The following is a 19,965-nucleotide window of genomic DNA, read 5'->3' on the forward strand; positions in this document are numbered from 1 at the left end:
GGTTTTTGTGCATGCACTCTATTACCGGAAGGCACTCTACCAGAAGGCTAAACTCCCAGCCTCACACTCAACCACCCTCTATTGGCATACATAACAGACTCAGAAATACTCTCTTTCAATTTAAAATTATTATAATCAGAAAATTTAGAGAAAGAATTTGATTGTTGCATTGCCTCTCAGCCAGGAAAATCAGTACTGGTGGAGAACAAAAAGAACACAGATGAGACTGGGCTTCTGGGTTTTCATGTGATGACTCTACCAGATCCACATTTCCAGAAGTAGAGCCACGGGAACAGTCCAAGGGATACAGGACTTCTCTATACGGCAGTTATCTGGCAAACATAGAAAGCCTATCTTGGTAAATTAACATTTTTCCCCAAAAAACGTATTAATGAGATTTAGCTGAATGTCTAGATTAAATCAAGTGATGGGAAAAAACTACCAGTTTCCCAAAATTTTAAAACAAATATATCTGAAGAGCAGGTGCATGTATGTAGAAATACTCTGAGCGCCATACTTACCATTGCTGACGAGCATTGTTGGCTCTAGGTATCAGGAGCATTGAGGAACAAGAAGGCATCGATAGGCTCTCTCTTCAGGATTCCCAGGAAAGATCTTAATAAGCAATACTATCAGAGGTAGACGAAATAGTGATGGTCACCTTAAAAAAAATTCCAGCTGGGCACTGGTGGTTCATACCTGTAATCCTAGCTACTCAGGAGGCTGAGATCTGAGGATCACGGTCTAAAGCCAGCCCAGGCATTAATGTTTCTGAGACTCAGCTCCAGTTACCCACCTAAAAGCCAGATGTAGAGCTGTGGCTCAAATAAGCACAAAAGCTGAAGGACAGTGCCCAGGCCTTGAGTTTAAGCCTCAGGACTAACAGGTACACACACATGCATACACACACACACACACACACACACACACACACACACACACACACACACACACACATATATTTCTAAAAATTTTTTTGTGCCTGTCCTGAGCTTAAACTCAGGGTCTGGTCACTGTCCTTGAACTTTTGTGCTCAAGGTTAGAACCTAGGCAACCAACCCCTTCTCAAAGAATTAACCATTTCATATTAATGGTATAGACTTACTGCTCAGGAAGAGGGAAGCTATATTTTACACATTTTTTAAAAATTTTTTTCCAGGACAAAAGTGAACTCTTGTTTGTATTAGTTAAGTGCTCTGGTTTCAAACTGAAGATCTTCCTGTCTCAACCTTCTGAATGTTGGGATTATAGGCATGAAATATGTGCCCAGCAGTTACACACACATTTTCAAGTTGTTTTTTTTTTTTTTTTTTTGCTTTTTTTGTGGTGCTGATCCTGGGGCTTGAACTCAGGACCTAGATACTATCTGTGGACTTTTTCCTTTTTCTTTTTTTCCTCTCAAGGCTAACATTCTACCACTTGAGCCACAGCCTCATTTTCAACTATTTGGTGAGTAATTAGGGATAAGTGTCTCCCAGGCTTTCCTGCCTAAGCTGGCTTCAAATAGCACTCTTCAGATCTCAGCCTTCTAAGCAGCTAGGATTGCAGGCATGAGCCACAGTTTCCTAGATGGTCACATATGCTAGGCTACAGAATGAAAGAAACATGGCCCCATGGCTCAGGTCTGTAATCCTAGATACTCAGGAGGCTGACATACGTTGATTGCTGTTTGAAGCCAGACTGGGCAGTAAAGACCATGAGAAAACCAGAAGTGGTGCTCTGGCTCAAAGTGGTAGAGTGATAGCTTTTAGCAAAGAAGCTCAGGGACAGTGCCCAGACCCTGAGTTTAGGCCGTATGATGAGAACCGGTGCAGTAACAAATCACTGTAGCCATTCACGCTGTCGATTGCGTAGTTTATTTCACTAGACTGCAATTTTATACACATTATGAAGGGGTCGCCAAGTAGCACATTATATAGTTTACTTTCTGCACTGTTGAAGAACCCATGTTTTAAAACATTATATCATAATACCCTATCATTAAAACATTATTCAGTGAATTTTTTTCAACTACACATAAATGGAGGTTCACCAACACACGGTGCAAGAAGGTCTTTATAACATATTTGAATCACAAAATGTGAATCTAAAATACATCACTGTAATTAGAACACTACTTTAAAATTACAATGTCCCATGTCTTAGTAGCCAGATTTGATCAATCCTGGTATAATTCGAAAGCAGTTTGGAGGGTAACTTCTTGGATGACTGGCAGCAGCTTTATACTATGATTTCAAAAGAAATCTTTAATTAAGAACCAAGATTCCACAATTTTAAAATGCCTTCCCTTATGTGAGTAATATTCTCGAGTCAAAAAATGAGACATTTTAAAATTTAGAGTCTTTAAAACAAGGTGAATAAATGCAACCCTGACCAAGTTGAGAGGTTGGGGCTGTCATATTAGATTTCGTAGAAATCTAAGAAAAGTATTATATGGGGTCTGGAAATGAATTCTAAAGAAACAAACTTTCTTTTTCAAACCTCTTGGATTCCCTGCCCCTCCCCTCCACCCCTCTAGCACAGAGAAAGAATACTGCATTGCAAATAAAACGCTCTTTCCAGGAAATGACGTAAACAAGCCAGAGAGAGGTTTCTTCATTTTTTTTCCCCATTGTGCGCATTGGGGCAGTGGGATGCTAAGCAGTTAAATAAGAAATAGAACTCCTTAATCAAAGAATTACCTCACCACACATATATCATGAGGTCTAACTGCTGAGAATTTTTCTTGGGTTTCCTTTTTCTCTCCCCCGAAGTTTGAGAATGTTTCAAAGTTCAATAAATAGTAGAAAAATAATCCTTTACTTAGAAATTTTTGAGATGCATCATTTAGAGCTTAACATTTGAGTGCCACACAGCAATCATGGTGTCTAGGTACCACTAAGAAACAAAGAACAATCTTCAGTGCACACAGAGGGTGCCTGGGTATGCCACGTCCCCAGTCTCTGGTGGAAGAGCCTTTCTTCTTTTCCAGTTAAGGACAGCCGGAGGCTTCTGGCTACTGAGAACATTCCTCTGGCTCAGTCCTTTACCCATGTGTCTCTGTGTTTGGAGGTTCGCCTTCTGTTCCATTCCATTAGCGTTATGGCAGGTCCATTAATCAGGCTTCCTTTTCCCCTCCATTTCTGAGCTAGTTGCTGTCCTCACAAACGTGATTTGGTGGTGGTTTCTGTTTCTAAACATGTCAACTTGCAGCAAACGGACGAGATCACTCAAGACAATGCACAAATCACAGGGATCTCCTGGTTTCCCCACAGGTTTGAGGCTCTTTTTCTTTCCTGGACATTCTGTATGTCCTAGCTCCTGTCTTGTCGTGGAGGTGAGGAGATCGTTAGCACTCTGCATCGACGCTGTGAACTGTCACAGCTGCCTGTAAGTGGTGGCTGTGGTGAAGGGCAGGGTGGGGTGAGCGGTAGTGGTGGAACTTGTGGCTTAGTAGGGCTGCAGTCTGAGGCGGGGTATCCAGGTCCAAGTCTTCCTCATGGTTTCCCACATCAACCCCGGCTGACAAAGGGTCATTGTTGCATGGAGGATTTTCACTGTCCTCCTGTGGGCTCATGGTACTGTACCCTGGAAAAGGAACACACAAAGATGCAGCAGATGGCTTCAAGACATGGAAGAGGTTTATTTAGAACTTCTAGGAAGGGGCTGTAATAAAAGTATAAACACTTGCACACTAACAGCAGATAACTTACTTTTAAAGAGCTCTAGAGTTAACATATGCCTCTTAAAAAAATAGCACAATCAATAGTGATTTTAGAAAACTAAAGTATGGATGGCAACAAAATAATAAAGATCCTTTACTCCAACAACAACTTAAAAAGAAAAAAAGGGAATCGCCTCATGTATTCCTTTATTGGTATATATCTATCATTGACAATTAGGGAGGTATACTATGAATCTTCTTGGTGATTAAGAATTTTTCCTGTATTAAAGAAATTGAAACAAACAGGCCATCTGTGGCTGTGAGAAAGATGCAAACAGTGGGCTGGAGGGGGGAAAGTTGGGTATTGAAATCCTGCCTCTGCTGCCAGGAAGAATAAAACCAAGTGGGGCCATTACTTGTACACCTGCTTCTCAGCAGGAACTCATGTCAGGTTATTCTTGTACATCACTGATGCATGCATTTTAATATCCATGATACAAAGGAAGAAGAGAATGATCAGAAAAGTTAAGGAACTTGCCCAGGGTTCTAGCACTTAATAAAACACCAACTCTATATAGTTCTATAGCAATTGAAAGTGGAATCAGCTATTCTCTGTGTGAGCTGGTTCACCATGTTTAAAGATTAATTTCTTTCAGAATTTGAAGCCATGCATGTTTCAAAAGAAAATGTCTTTGTGGATCAAAGGATTCTGTTTCAGGAATCCTGGCATTTTTTTTTATTGTAATTAGTAAAAGGGTTACATGATATTTGCCAGATAGAAGGTGCATTAATTCACATACATTGATACCCTTTCACATGTCTTGGTACCCATTACCCTCCCCCCCACACCCCCCACCCGTCTTGGTTTTCCCCCCTTCCCTATCAAATTTCAAATAACCAAATACAAATAAATTCAATATATCAGATAACAAAGTGAGATACTATAACAATATGAGATAACCAAGGGACAGCAAAGGAGATGAGAGACAACATAGTACATTAAGGACAACAATCATTCGTTATATGGCTTTTGTTTTAATATCCTGGAGGTCCTTTCAATTAGCTTCATACTATATGGCCTTATGTATCAAGATTTTGCTCTATTGCAGATCTCTGCTAGTAGAGCCCAAGGTTTCTACTGATTATGACGAATGAGGGAAGCCATTGAGCCTAAGTTCCTTTGAGTCTGGCTTACTTCACTTAATATGATTTTTTCTAAGTCTTTCCATTTCCTAACAAATGGGGCGATGTCATTCTTTCTGACAGCAGCACAAATACCACAACTTGTTGATCCACTCATCAACTGAGGGACATCTAGGTTGGTTCCATATCTTTGCTATGGTGAATAGTGCTGCAATGAACATTGTTGTGCTAGTGGATTTAGTATGCCCTTGTTTCTGGATGGTTGGGTAAATGCCAAGTAGTGGAATTGCTAGGTGATAGGGGAGTTCTATGTTTAGCCTTTTGAGGCACTGCCACACTGCTTTTCATAGTGGTTGAACGAGTTTGCACTCTCACCAACAGTGTAGTAGTGATCCCTCCTGGCCCCATCCCCTCCAGCATCTGTTATTATTCGTTTTCCTGATCCTGGTCCTGGCATGTTTTTAAATATTGCAGAAATCACCTTTTAAACATTTTGGAAAGTGACAGCGCATTAATATTTTTGCTGCATCTGCAGTGAGTAAATCAGCATTACTCGTGAGAAGTGCTCTCACATTTGTGGCTACAAAGTTGATGCGCTTAAACACAGCCCAGCAAGAGGAGTGTCTGGTGGAAAATGTATGTTCCATGCCAAAAAAAAATGAGAAAGGAGAATGAATCCTCAATGAAGCATTACTGAAATGACAGAATTACTTAACAGTCAATCCAATGCAGCCAGCATTTATTAGGCACCTTCTGTGTACACACAAGTCACTATGTTGGGCTCTGAGGGAGATAGCAAATTGCAAACTTAATATATCAGAAGGAGCTCAAAAGTCAGTGTGTGGGAGAAGGAGAACAAATACAAGCACTGATGATTGAATTACTCATTAGCTGCAGACCATATGGGCTGGAGGGGGGATGACAAACTATGAATAAATGATGTCGTCTTTCCTTAATGAGCTTACCATTGAGCATGAGTCAGATGCTCACACAACTCGACTTCCTCTAATGCAGGTAGTGATGAATGGTATAATGGAAATATTGAAATCCAAAAGTGGAAGTCACTACATCTGGGTAGGGAGATGAGGAAGTGTCTCAGAATTAATATTTCATTTGGGCTTAGAGGGATGAAGAGGAATTGGGTAAGGAAGATGAATAGTTTTCATAAGAAGGGCTGAGACCAACTACAGAAGTGAGGAGATTGACAGACATCTCTGTGCCTATGGCTTGAGTGTGTGCTAGCTAGACAACAGAGCACATGGGAAGTGGAAAGATAAATTGTTAGATCAGGAAGATCATGTCAAAGAGAAGGAAATGGAGATATGATACTAAATTTTCAGCAAAAATCTTGGCACAGTTATTTCCATGTTAAAAGAATTTGGGTGGCAATTTCAAGGACGTGTGTGTGTGTGTGTGTGTGTGTGTGTGTGTGTGTGTGTGTGTGTAGTCAAAGACAACTATTCAAATCAGGATGATGAAAGGGAGACCCACAGACCCCCAAGCTCAGAATCGCTTCTATCGCATCAAGAAGAGGACACACACATCAGACCAAAGGCACACCAGAAAGAATGCCAAAACTGTGAATCTGACATAGATCCTGGAGGAGGTGATATTTCAGTGACCCCTGCAGGAGCCAAGCAGCTCACTAGGTAAAGAAAAGAGTGAAAGGTACAAACACAAACAGTAACTCTGAGCAGTGGCTGAAAGATTCTGCTGGCTTTGGAGAACATTGGCAAGCTTGGAGCCAGGAGTGGTCCTAGAGGTTGGAAATGGAGCGAGCAGGTGGTTTCAAGAGGCTATTCTAGGACATAGAAAGCTGGATGGTGCTGCTTGGTAAAGATGCTGGGGAGATATCCTTAGATGTGGGCAAAGGTTTCTAGGTGCAGAGGCTGGGGAAATAGCAGAATGTTTCCACAAGATGATAAAAGCAGCAGGCAGCAGGAGTTCTGCAACATCTCAGCTTTGGTAGTGCTGAGTCTAAAAAGTGAGAGTTGCTACAAGGCTCTGAAAGTGAGAGGGTATCCAGTAGAACCTCATGCTCCTGCAGGAAGAGTGACATTCAAAACAGGATTTGGGCAAAAACTCATTGTTTATGTGGACTACCCATACCCCAGGGACAGCTTCTCATCCCTGTTGCCTTCCTTCCAAGTTTGCCTGGCATGACATTCATCAATCATAGCTACAATAGCAACCACTGGATGGTTTACTGAGTCCTGCCCAGAGGTTCTTTTTTATTTTTTTTTGGCCAGTCCTGGGCTTGGACTCATGGCCTGAGCACTGTCCTTGGGCTTTCTCAAGGCTAGAGCTCTACCACTTGAGCCATAGCACCACATCTGTTTTTTTTTTTTCTTTCTATGTATGTGGTACTGAGGAATCAAACCTGGGTCTTTGTGCATGCTAGCTAACACTCTACCACTAGGCCAAACTCCCAGCCCTGCCCAGGGGTTCTGTCAAGAGTCCAGTGACACACTGACCCAGGTTGGCCCCCAGACCAGTTGGTTACTGGTAGAGCTGGATAAGGATGATGTAGCTGTCTCCAGACTGCTTATCCTGTTCTGTAACTGCTTCCTCATGAGAACCTCAGCACAGACCCCTTCTCAAGTACAGCCCATATAGGGTAGCCAGTGGCTTGATAGAAGACTGTTGTTATTTGAATCTGAGATCCATGCCTCCTATGTTAAAGACTTGGTTGTTAGCAGATGGACTTTTTTGAGAGATGATTGGTGCCTGCAGGCTCTGACTTGGACAATCCAGCCTTCCGTGATGAATTTAGAATACACTGGTGTCATGGAGAGGCGGGGTCTAGTTGGAGGAAGGAGGTCACTGGGAGGATGCCCTGGAAAGCAAGAAGTCATACCCATCTCTTCCCACAAAGTGTATGCCTGTGTTCCACCACATCCTTCAGCCGTGATTTTTCACCTTGCCACGGCCCAGTTGATTATGCATGGAAAGTTCTGGAACCATGAGCAAAAATGAATCTTTCCTCCCCTTTTCCTTTTTTTTTTTCCCTTTGGGTTGTTTGGTTGTGGGGTTTCAACCCAGGACCTGAGCACTGTCCCTGAGCACTTTTACTCAAGGCTAGCACTCTACCACTTTGAGTCACAGCACCACTTCCATTTTTCTAGTGGTTAATTGGAGATAAGAGCCTCAAGGACTTTCTTTCCCAGGATGATTTTGAACCTTGATCCTTAGATCTCAGCTTCTGGAGTAGGTAGAATTGTGAGCTACTAGCATCCTTTCTTTCCTTTTAAATTCTTTCTCTCAAAAGGGTATCAATGTGAAGTAATGCACCTTCTGTCTGGTGAATATAATGTAACCTTCTATTAATTACAATAAAAATATATGAAAAAAAACTGAACATGTGGCTCAATTAGTAGTGTGCCAGCCAGCCAAGGGGGAAAAATCACCCACATTGAAATCATTCTCAAATAAGTTAGTACAAAACTCTTTTAAAACAACAGTCATATCTGATTTTGATACCTGGTGTATTGTATATATGTTTATTTGAAATAGGCAAGGGAAGGGAAAATGATGATAAGACAAAGGTCAAAGGGTGAACCAATGTAAAAGTAATATTCGTAAGACAATAGGCTGGAAATGAACTTTACAATTTGGGAAAGGGTAGGGGGAAGGAAAGTGGGAGAAAAACATGGGAAGGGGTAACAATGTTCAAGAAGTAATATACTTAGTACCTTATGAATGTAACTGTAACAACCCCTCTATACATCAATAAAATAAAAAAAACATTAAAAAATAAAAAGATAAATTCTTTCTCTCCAATATTTGTCATCATGATGGAAAAGCTAGCACAGCTAGTTAGTGTTCAAATTTCTTGTATGTTCTTTTTTTTTTTTTCCTAAAAAAATCAATGGAGGGGCTGGGAGTTTGGCCTAGTGGTAGAGTGCTTGCCTAGCATGCATGAAGACCCAGGTTCGATTCCTTGGTACCACACACATAGAAAAGCCAGAAGTGGTGCTGTGGCTCAAATGGTAGAGCACTAGCCTTGAGGAAAGCCCAAGGACAGTGCTTAGTCCCTGAGTTTACTCCCCAGGACTGGCAAAAAAAAGAAAAAAAAAAGGACATCAGGAGGTACAGCAGGGCTAACAGACACGCTTTCTCACTGAACAAATGAAGTGCTCAATTGCAGGCAGCTCTGCTGAGCACTGGGATGGGTGCTGAATCATAAGGAGAGACAGGGCCTCTGACCCTGGGTAAAGAATCATTACTTGAACACAAATGTCTGCTCACATTTTTACAGAACTTATTACTTTCCTGAGGCGTGTGTAGAAAAGTATCTGCAAAGATGATCTCAGGCGAGAACAGGCCTCAGGAAGGCGGCCAGACATTCTTAACGAGGCGTGTGGATGAGACTCTTAGACTTTGCTGACATGTTTATCCCAGGGTTCCTATGAAACTTAGGGATGCTAGGTCCCTCTAGGGACTCAGTCGCCATCGTGTGGCCATAGATTGTAACTGCAGGGAGACACTGGAGCACTTTTACAACAGTACTCTTTTTGACTATTCTCAGTTTCAGTATTTGCCTCAAGTATTTTGGAATCTTCTGAGAACAAAGGGAATATTCCCCTTTTTTGCTGGGGAATAATTTTTGTTCAGTAAGCACATGTATAAAGTTTCGAATAATACAGTAACCAGAATATAAATTTGTAAGAAGCAAATATACGTTGATGTTTAATTAAAAATAAAGTAGGAGTGGGCCAGGAGTGAGGCCTACTGGTAGAGTGCTTGCCTAGCATGCACGAACAGCTGGGTTCGATTCCTAGGTACCACATACATAGAAAAGAGCTGGAAGTGGTGCTGTGGCTCAAGTGGTAGGGCTCTAGCCTTGAGAAAGCCCAAGGATAGTGCTCAGGCCCTGGGTTCAAGCCTAGGACTGGCAAAAACCAACCAAACAAACAAAAAAAACCTGGGAGTAAACTTCCACAAAGCATAATATTTTCAGGAGAAATACTAGGCAAACCAGAAACACAATAAGAAGCATATGTAGACAGTAACTGTCACCTCTACGTACTTGTAGCTCTAACTGCTGATAAACAATCACCCTAAGTGCTCTTAGAATATTATCATAATTTGGATCACAGTTGTATGTAGCTCAGTATAGAGAATATGCAACACATAGGGTTGAATTTTCAGAGCCATCACACACACACACACACACACACACACACATGCATGCACACACACACACACACACACACGAAATTGCCCAAATCTGCTTTTCAAAGAAATGTTCTCAATTTGAGTAGTTTTCCTTTTAGGGCATAAAAATTAAAATTAGCACTGGGTGCTGGTGGCTCATGCCTATAATCCTTCCCACTCAGGAAGCTCAGATCTGAGGATTTTGGTTTAAAGGCAGCCAGGGCAGAAAAGTCACGAATGAGACTCTTACCAGAAAAAGCTGGCAATGGCACTGTGCTTCAAGTGGTAGAGAGTGAGCCTTGAACACAAAGAGGCTCGGGGCAGTACCCAGGGCCTGAGTTCAAGCCCCAGGACTGGCAAGCCAAAACAAAAAAATTAGATTCCTTTCTTTTCTTTTTTACAGTACTAGGGATTGAATTCAGGGCTCATGCGTATACTTGAGCCATACTTTCAGACCATAATTTGAGGTCCAAATTAATCTATTAAGGTTTCAACAGCTTGTTAAAACATGAGAGAACGTGTAAGTGAGCTAGCACTCTGTGGATAAAACCATGAGGTTGGAGATGTCCTGTCTTCCTTGCAGGGAGCTCCACGGATGCCACGACCTCTAGTGACCCAGCTGCAGGTTGGTGACCTCATGTGGCTAGGCTCTCCTGACTTTACCACACATTGGGAATATGTGAAATGTCAATGCCTTCCACTTCTTTTGTGTTGCATTCTGTTTGCCTGAAAAACTGGTAGTATTTTATTCTGTAGGGAAAACAGGGATCCAATTACTGGGAAAAAATGAAAGCAAGCCAGCCCTTCGCTGGAATCTGTGTTTCAGATACTGACACTGCACTGTGTGTTTTATCTCAGCAGATGCTTTCGATATCATTTTACTACAAAGGTGGGAGGGGTAGAAGGAACTTCAGAAACATCACTCAGAATTTCAACTTGCTATTAATGTGATGGGTGCTGGGGTGGAGGACACAGAGAGAGGGAGAGAGGAGGGAGAGGGAAAATGTGTGTGGGGGGAGAGGGAAGGAGAATGGAAACAGAGGGAGAAGGGAGGATGGGAGAGAGAGGGAGAAGGGGAAGGAGGAGAGAGAGAACAAGAGAGAATGCATTGGATGTCTCTGCTGAATAAGAAATTATTTCTGTTGAACTTTAGCAGCCCCAAACCTGCTTTAGTATTCAAAGGAGAGGACACAAAACTGCCTAGCAGAAAGATTTTATGCAGATTCAAAGTGTTTTTGAGGGGGAAAAAAGCCAAGGAAGTAAAAAGAGCTGAAAAATTTGTGTGTTGGCTTTCCATAGGAAGCAAAGGTTCTATGTGCTCAGTGGGAACAATGTGAGTGAAAACCCAAATGAGCAACAGTCTTACACGGACACTGCGTCAGCTTTTCCCATTTTCCCAAGGGAATCTGAAGCCCCGGCAGCCAAGCTGCACTGGCTGCCTGAAGGAATCTCACGAACTTCCCGTGTTACCATGGCAGCAATGCTTTCAGAGAACCTGCTGTTCTTTGTGACACCTGCCATAGGGGCAGGTGTCTCTTCAGGAGAACACGGAGAATTCTCATGTCATGGCTCCCTTCACATGCTTCTTGGTGCCCACTCCAGCTTTGACGTCGCCAGTGTTGGTTGCATGGGACTTTATGTCACTGATAATTGGACATTTCAAGTCTGGGATCCTAACTTTCCATCATCAAGGTTCAATATAAAATGTTTCTTTGGCAAAGACTTCTCAGAGCATCCCAAACAAGGCCAGACGGCAGGGTGGGGTACTTTTCAGGAAGGCTGGACTCTAGTCAAGCCCCAGGGGTACATGGGTAGGAAATCCTTAATTCCCTAAGGAAATGCCTATCTATTGTACTGAGGACCAAATGGAGGCGTGAGCAGGTTCCATACTGACTAAATGAATAATCTGTTTATGGAGAGAAACTTGGAAGCAAGCTGGGTAGCCAGAGGCAACCTGGTTCACACCTGGAAACATGGAGATTAGGTCAAAATAAGTAATGATTTGATTGGGCTCAGTGGTTCAAGGCTGGAATCCCAGCTACAGCAGAGACTGAGAGGATAGAGTGTCAAGGTCAGCATGGGCAAGAAGCTGAGATTTTATATCAACAAACAAGCTGGCTGCAGTGCTTCGAAGCTCTGATTTCAGCAAGGTGGGTGGCACAGGAAGACATACCATGGTTTGAGTCCGGCCCTGGGCAAAAATATTCATGACTTTAAGAAATCACCAAAGCAACTGAGCTGTGGGTCTGTCTCAAATGGTGGAGTGCCAAGCTAGCAAGAACAAGGCTTTGCATATAATGAGTGATTGTTGTCCTTAATGCACTATGTTATCTCTCATCTCTTTTGCTGTCCCTTGGTTATCTCATACTGTTACAGTATCTCACTTTGTTATCTGATATATTGGATATATGTATATTTGGTTATTTGAAATTGGATAGGAAAGGGGGGGGAAACAAGATGAGGGTGGGGGTGGGGGGGAAGGAAATGGGGACCAAGACATGAGAAAGGGTATCAATGTATGTGAAGTAATGCACCTTCCATCTGGTGAATGTAATGTAGCCCTTCTATTAATTACAATAAAAATTAATGAAAAATTAAAAAAAAAAGAACAAGGCTCTGAGTGAATTCAAACCCTAGTACCACAAAAACCCAAACTATGAGAATACGGTAAAGACACTTGCACATCCATGTTTACTGCTGCACTATTCACAATAGCCAAGTTGTAACAACAGCCCAGATGCCCTACAACAGGGAATAAAGTAATAAAGTGTGATAAACACACACACACACACACACACACACACAATGGAATTTTATACGTTCATTAGAAAGGATAAGATTATGTCATTTGCAGGGAATGAATGGACCTAGAACAAACCATCAAGTTTGTTCTAGTGAGATAAGCCAAGCTCAGAAGACCAACAGTTCATTTTTTCTCTCGTATTTGCAAGTGAGATCTAAAATCTAACTGGACGTGATAGTCACGACTCTAGGCATTTACAGACAATCAGATTAAAGGAAGATACTTTTAAGAGAGGAACACAGTGTAACTTCTGTGAACATTCAAAATACTATTTATTAAAATGAACTCGGGGAAATGGAAACATGTTTTTGTTGGTGGTGGTGTTTTTGTTTGTTTTGTAGTGTGCGTTAGAAGGAGGGATGCAATAAGGGAATGGAGGAAAGGTGAAAAACGCAACCATGCTATTCAGTATACACGATGTGGGAAACAACCTCTGCATCTGTGAGCAGACATGGGAGGGGGAAGCTAATGGAAAGCAAAAGAAGGGATGACATTGTCCAAAAGAAGAAACGTACTCTCGCTACCTGACTCGGTAGAAATGGTAGCTCCCCTGTCTACCACCTTAATGTAGCTATGAAATTAGGAAAACTAACCCAACAAAGTGATCAAGCACAGAACAGCCGAGCGAGCAGGAAGAGAGGCAAATGTGTGAGTGCGCGTCATCTCACAGGAAGCCAGATCTTACCATGATCACTTTCGGTTCCTGACCGGCCCCAGTAGCGCCGCCTCCGTTCTGGGCTGTGTGCGTGCCGTTCAATGACTGCAGCTATGAACCGGGTGTTGCTGACTGCGGGAAGACAAAGACAGTTTGTACCACTCTTAGGTCAGCACCTTTGTGTTCCAGTTCCCTTGTGCTGAGTATATGCTTTCTCACACACAGTACTCTGACACCGAGACTAAGTAATATTTGTTTTGGTCCTGGGGCTTGAACTCAGAGCCTGGGTCTTATCCCTGAGCTTCTTTTACTCAAGGACAGTGCTCTATCACTTAAGCTACAACTCTGCTTCTAGCTTTTTGGTAGTTCATGAGAGATAAGAGTTTTCTAAGTAGCTAGAATTACAGGTATGAACTACTGGTGCCTGGCTAACTTTTAAAAGAGTTGGGCACTGGTGGTTCACAAGTGTAATCCTCGCTATCCAGGAGGCTGGGTTCTGAGGGTCAGTTTGAAGCCAGCATGAGCAGGAAAGTTTCTTCTTATTTTCCAATTAATCAGTAAAAAGCTGGCAGTAGAGCTGTGGCGCAAGTGGTAGAGTGCCATCCCTGAGTGAAAAAGCTAGGGGACAATATGTATGCTTCGAGTTCAGGCCCCAATACCAACACCAAACACAGCAGTAAACAAAACAAAATCTTAGGAGGAGAGGGAGAGAGGAGAGGAGATGGGAGGGGAGAAAGAGCTGAATGCAGGGAGAGGTTCTTCTTCCCACAACTTCAGTTCCCAGGAAGCTGAAGGTCAGAGCACCTTAACTTCAATAGGCTGCTGTTTGGATAAAGAAAATGCTCCCCCCGCACACACACATTGTACATACTAGCTAAGGGATAAATAAATGCATCCTAGAAACTTTCTCTTTTAAAAACCCTATGTTAGAAAGTTCATGAGGGAAAGAATGAAAGGAAAGCATAACCAAGCCTCTTTAGGCTACTTGATTTTCCAAAACAAAGCAAAGACCTTCACTTATTCCCAGCAAAAAAGGGAGAGCCGGATAGAAAGGGGGGTGGGAAACCCGGCCGAGTGTCAAAGCTCCTTAAATTTTAATATAAGCCAAAAGGACATGAGAAGGAATATTTATTCTGGATTTGCCTCCTGCTGACAGCGGCTACACAAGGCAGCTGGATACTCACTGATGCCCCTGTCTTCGTGGCTGTCCTCGTCTCTTTCATCTCTGTCATTCTCCAGGTTGGACATACGCACTGACATTTCTACCCATCATTAAAAAGAGAGAAACATGACTATTTAATCAAACAAAAGCACCCGCTTTAATACCCTGCTGAGTAATCACGCGATGGCTGGTGACAGCATTCCGTCCAGGGTCTATCTGGGATGCAGTTTAGGAGTTGGCTCTGTAGAAGATGCTTGCCTAGCATGGACTGGGTTCAATCCCTCGCATAGACACAGGTAAAACAAAACCAACAGGAAGAAAGCGAATCTCATCTTGGAAGAGAATGAACTAATGTCTCCTGTCCATCACTTTTTTGTTTTGTTTTTTTCCAGTCCTGGGCTTGAATTCAGGGCCTGAGCACTGTCCTTGGACTTTCTCAAGGCTAGAGCTCTACCACTTGAGCCTCAGCACCACTTCCAGCTTTTTTTTTTTTCTTCTGTGTATGTGGTACTGAAGAACTGAACTCGGGTCTTCATGCATGCTAGGCAAGCACTCTACCACTAAGCCAAATTCCTGCTCCCTGCCCCCCATTACCCTTTTAAAAGGAAGAGGAAACAGGGACCAAAAGGAGAAAAGTTGATGGAGCCAAATGATGATTAATCTCTGCTAAAGCCCCTGAGATGGGAGGAAAAGTGTCTAAATCATGGCTGACTGCTGACTTAATGGTTCGAACAAAACCTGTGCAAGGTCAAGCTGAAGCCAACACTAGATGCTGGCCAGCTTTGCTGAGCCAAATCCCAGCAAAAGCAGGCTCTGCCACCATTCCTGGGGTGAACTCAGGCAACTTTTTCCAGGTGGTCATCAAACAGTCCAACATCAACCTGTTATTACTGCAGCGAGGATGAGGTAAGTGGCCAGGGAGAAGGCTAAAGCATTTTCATAAAGGTCAGGTTCATAAAGTGGTATTGGGGGGAATGACATTGAATGCTCTTGTTCCTTTCAGTAAGTATGAATAAGCTAGCTTCTTCACACCTGTAATCTCAGTGAGGAGGCTGAGATCTGAGGGTTGTGAGGGTTGTGATTCAAAGCCAGCCTGTGCAGGAAAGACCATAAGATTCTTATCTCCAATTAACCACCAAAAAGCCAGAAGTTGGTCTGTGGCTTAAGTGGTAGAGCGGGCGCGCGCACGCGCACATACACACACACAACCAAAGGGATGGCACTCAGGCCCTAAGTTCAGCCTTAGTGCAGATAGACCACACACATATAAACACAGACAAAGTTATAGACAGACAGACAGGCAGACAGACAGACAGACAGACACACACACACACACACACACACACACACACACACAAAGTATAGACAACAGACTATAAACTCCTGGTATGAAAGTCATGTTTACAGATGAGTTCTCTTATACTTGGCTTTAATGGCTGTTTTCAGATATATGATTGTTTTCCAGACACTAATGGTGCACAACTGTAATCCTATATGGGATGCGGAGATTGGTAGGATGGCAGGCTGAGGCCATTCCAAGCAAACAGACTAGACCCCCTTTCAACCAATAGTTGGGTATAGTGACATGTACATGTATTTGCCATCCCAGTGATATGAGAGGTTGCGATGAAGGAAGGTCACAATTCCAGGCCAGGGCAGACAGGAGAGTTTGTGAGACTCTATCTCAAAGGCAGAAGACAGGCATGGAGATGTGCACATGTCATCCTAGCTACTGTGGGGAGCAGAAATCGGGGGGACCAGAGCCTATCTCGAGTGCCCAGGAAAAACATGAGTCCCTATTTTACAAAGTTACCACTGCAGAAAAGTGCTGTAGGCATAGCTAGCTCAGCAACATAGTACCTTCCTGGAAAGTCCAAAGCCCTGAGTTCAAGCCTCTACTGCAAGGGATACAAGAGATGTGACTCTTCAAATGTACGTACACACACACACACACACACACACACACACACACACGCAGTTGTAATGAAATGGACTTGGACTTGTTTGTGATCGTGACGATAATGATCTGGAGTATTAGATTCACTCATTTTTTCAGACCTGAAAGAGCAGCAGTTTTCTACCCCGCACCCGGTTTCTCTCACTAGCATACCCATGGCCAACCATGACAAGCTAGTGTAAGCAAGAAGAGAAGGGAATTCTCGGGGACTAGCAGGGTTTAGGCACTCAATTTTTGAAATGGCTAGAATGACTTCAATGAAGCTGGAGACGTAGCACTGTTCTAACTTCCTCGAGGCTTAAACAACTGACCACTGTCCTTCTAGCCTTGGACCACACGGCAGGAGGCTCTGGGATTCCCTCTGGACTCACCTTGGGCAGCAAGAGGAGACATATGTTGGTGACTTCGGCGATGAATCTGGTGGCGGTAGGCGTAGACCGCCAGCACCAGCACCATGATGCAGCCCATAATCCCACCGGCCACAGGTCCCACGGGGGCACTCTTGATCATATTTAAGGTGATCACCTCATCACCTGCAGTAAGCCAGCAGATGTTTCTGATCAGACTCCCCACCAGTGGTGGAAGGCGGGTGGTGAGATGGGAAGGGCAGAGGTATTGGTGAATGGCTGTGATATGCCCTAAGTTTTCCAAGCAACACCCACCAGAAAGTGGGAGCCAAGACCTAATCCCAAGTTCTCAAATATTAGTTGCTAGAACAGACCAAGAACACACAGGGCAAGACCTGCTGCAAGTAAGCAGGTGGAAACTGCTGTACACACAGCTCCAGAGCAAGAGTGCTTGCTTACTCCTAGATGAGAGGAAATATCACATGGCACAGAGGCCAGGACACTCTGGCCTATCTGGAGGGTGTGTGTTTGGGGGGATGTCTTTTGACTCACCCACTGAAATAAGGGACATGAGGAATCATAATAATGATGATGATAACGATGATAGTAAGTAATAAATATGTGTTAAATAGATGGAATTTCAGAGTTCGGGCTCCTTCTAAGGCATCTACTCTGTTCTTCCCACTAGGAAGCACAGGTGTGCATAGAATAAGTTCATAAATAAGTCCCAATACCAGCACACACACACGCGCATACACACACACACACACACACACACACACATCCAAGGTCTGATAATCCTTAATTTGATGATGTGAGTTATTTTCCTTAACACTATGATGATAGAAAAGTGAATTAATTTTGTAGAAACTGTGCATTAACTTTGGAATCTGGGTCTTTTTCTAGGCCGGTGACACGAGGATCCCCTTTCCTGACACAGGGCAGTGGCAGTGGTGAGCTATAGTTCTTCTAGTCACAAGATCACAAGGGTAAGTTTCCAGCACGCTGCTGTGAACTATCTTGCTGATAACATTTGATGGGCTAGGTATAGCAAATGCACTGCCACTCATTATTATTATTTTTAACTCAGGATGACTTGGTGTGGATTTAACCCCAATCCTAAACTAAAAGGCCTCTGTAGTAACTAAAGCTTCAAATATTTGGTTCACCTGACAGCTAAGAATGAGAATTTGGGGTTAATTCTATAAAAGCAGTCTCCTTGGCAGTATTCTGCAGCTCTGGGGCTGGATCCCAGGGATTGTGCTCCATTTGGTGTTCCCGCCCCTCCCCCCACTATGGGGTACCACTGGATTGTTCTGGTGTCTTCTGACCTTGAGCCCCTAAATCCTGACCTGGAGCTGTAAGACTCCTGCCCTGTGAAGATTACAAGGAGTGAGAAAAGAAGGAAGGCTGGGAAGAGACAAGCTGTGAGGGCTATGCACACTACTGGCTGTGAGTTTCTGACAGCTGCGATGTGCATTCAAACACACGCCCGAGTTCAGCCACGCAGAAATCAGGCCTGTGTTTCTCAGAGCAAGCTTTATGGGAATGAATTCCAGGCTTGCAAAATTTGGCAGGGCGAGCTGGCTGCTTCGCTGTCTCTGCACAGAATATCGAGCCAACTCTGAAGGTAATTATCTGCCTTGGTTTTGTAACTAAAGACTACTGTCAGAGGAATCAGGAAAAGTTGGGCCAAGGATTCCTATTTAAAGCACTTCGTTTCAGGACATAGGCAGGAAAATGGAATCTAAAAATCTAATGGCTTGAGGTTCCCAATATACATACCTATGGCTCCCATGTCATCAACGTAGGGACTTTTGGCTCCCACAATCCCCCCGAAGCATTCCTTCTGGGGTGCACAGTAAGATTTGTCCAAGTGAGTCTTTCCATCGCTGTCCACCATACACCACTCACAGTCTAGCACACCGAAGCAGTCCCTGCCAGAGACAAGGCTCTGTGCTACAGAAAGCACAAGAGTGGGGCGGGGAGCATACAGCCAGAGCCACACACAGTGCTCTGGGCTCCATGACTTACTAGTACTGTGAATATTACCTTGCCATTGTCTTTCCTTACAAAACAATACTAGCAATAATCTGCCCAGGGAGAGCTGGTTTATGCCTTTCAACCACATGCAAACTACATACCACTGCTCTGTGAATTAAAATCAGGACACCCACACATCATGGATTACTACAGGATTATTCAAAATCATCCTACAAGTAAAAGAAAATGGAAATGGCCCCCCATGTTTCTTAAGATTCTTTTAGTCCCACATCTCCCACATGTGGTCATCATTTAAATGAAAAGCAAAGAGTCAAACACATTTAGGAATTACTAGGCCACTTAAAATAGATTTCCTAACAGGCAATTTCTTCCAGCCTTTAATATATTTGGTGCATAATGACTCGTAAGAGAATACATCACTGTGAGTGTTTCTCAAACTTAATTGGTGTAGATTGCCATATAACATTCCAAATTAATCAATGCAGTGGTAGACACTTCCTCTGCTGAAGGAAACAACAAAAGGATAGCTAGTTGTTCTTTCTAGGTCCTTGTTCTGCTTTATCAAATTGGAACCACCAGCCATGAACTACTTGTTCTTCCTATCCTGTTTGGTCTACCATAGCCACTGCTCCATGATGTCCAGTCTATAAAGCATCCTTGCAAAAAAAATGGAGACGTTAGAAGACATGCAGATTTTTGTTTTCAAAAGAGACATTTAGACAGGTATGATGGAACATACCTATGTCCAGGCAATTTGGGAGGCTGAGATTAGGAGGATTGTGGTAGGAGATCTGCCTTGTCAAAAAGTTTGTGATACCCTGTCTCTACCTGCTAATTACACAGGAAGTGTAAATAGGAATGCTTTGATCCAAACCAGCCTGGGCAAAAAGTAAGACCCTATCTCTAAAATAATCAATTCAAAAAGTGCCGTTACAGTGGCTCAGCTGTTGACCCCAGGAAGTATGAACAAGTAATGCTGAGAAAAATAATACATGAATGAATAAATTTAAAAAAATCTCCCCAAAAGTAATATACTTTCTAAGAGAGGAAAATGAATAAGTTTCAAAGTCTCACAGGGGCCTTGACAGCTGGCT

At 43.1% G+C, this 19,965-nt stretch overlaps 1 protein-coding gene across 1 annotated transcript in view; it reads right to left on the reverse strand.

The window, feature by feature from the left end:
• Positions 1 to 1,790: 1,790 nt before the first annotated feature.
• Positions 1,791 to 19,965, reverse strand: part of Cachd1 (cache domain containing 1) — a 217,711-nt gene continuing 199,536 nt past the window's right edge. The window contains exons 23-27 of the mRNA XM_090334685.1: positions 18,653 to 18,804; positions 16,892 to 17,053; positions 14,586 to 14,663; positions 13,432 to 13,533; positions 1,791 to 3,567 (exon numbers count right to left, since the gene is read on the reverse strand). Of these exons, the coding sequence (XP_090190811.1) occupies positions 3,329 to 3,567; positions 13,432 to 13,533; positions 14,586 to 14,663; positions 16,892 to 17,053; positions 18,653 to 18,804 (733 nt within the window). The 3' untranslated portion in view covers positions 1,791 to 3,328. The remainder of the gene's footprint in view (positions 3,568 to 13,431; positions 13,534 to 14,585; positions 14,664 to 16,891; positions 17,054 to 18,652; positions 18,805 to 19,965) is intronic.

Source organism: Megascapheus bottae, chromosome 6, assembly GCF_031878675.1.
Source record: "Megascapheus bottae isolate mThoBot1 chromosome 6, mThoBot2.hap1, whole genome shotgun sequence".
Classification (NCBI taxonomy): domain Eukaryota; kingdom Metazoa; phylum Chordata; class Mammalia; order Rodentia; family Geomyidae; genus Megascapheus; species Megascapheus bottae.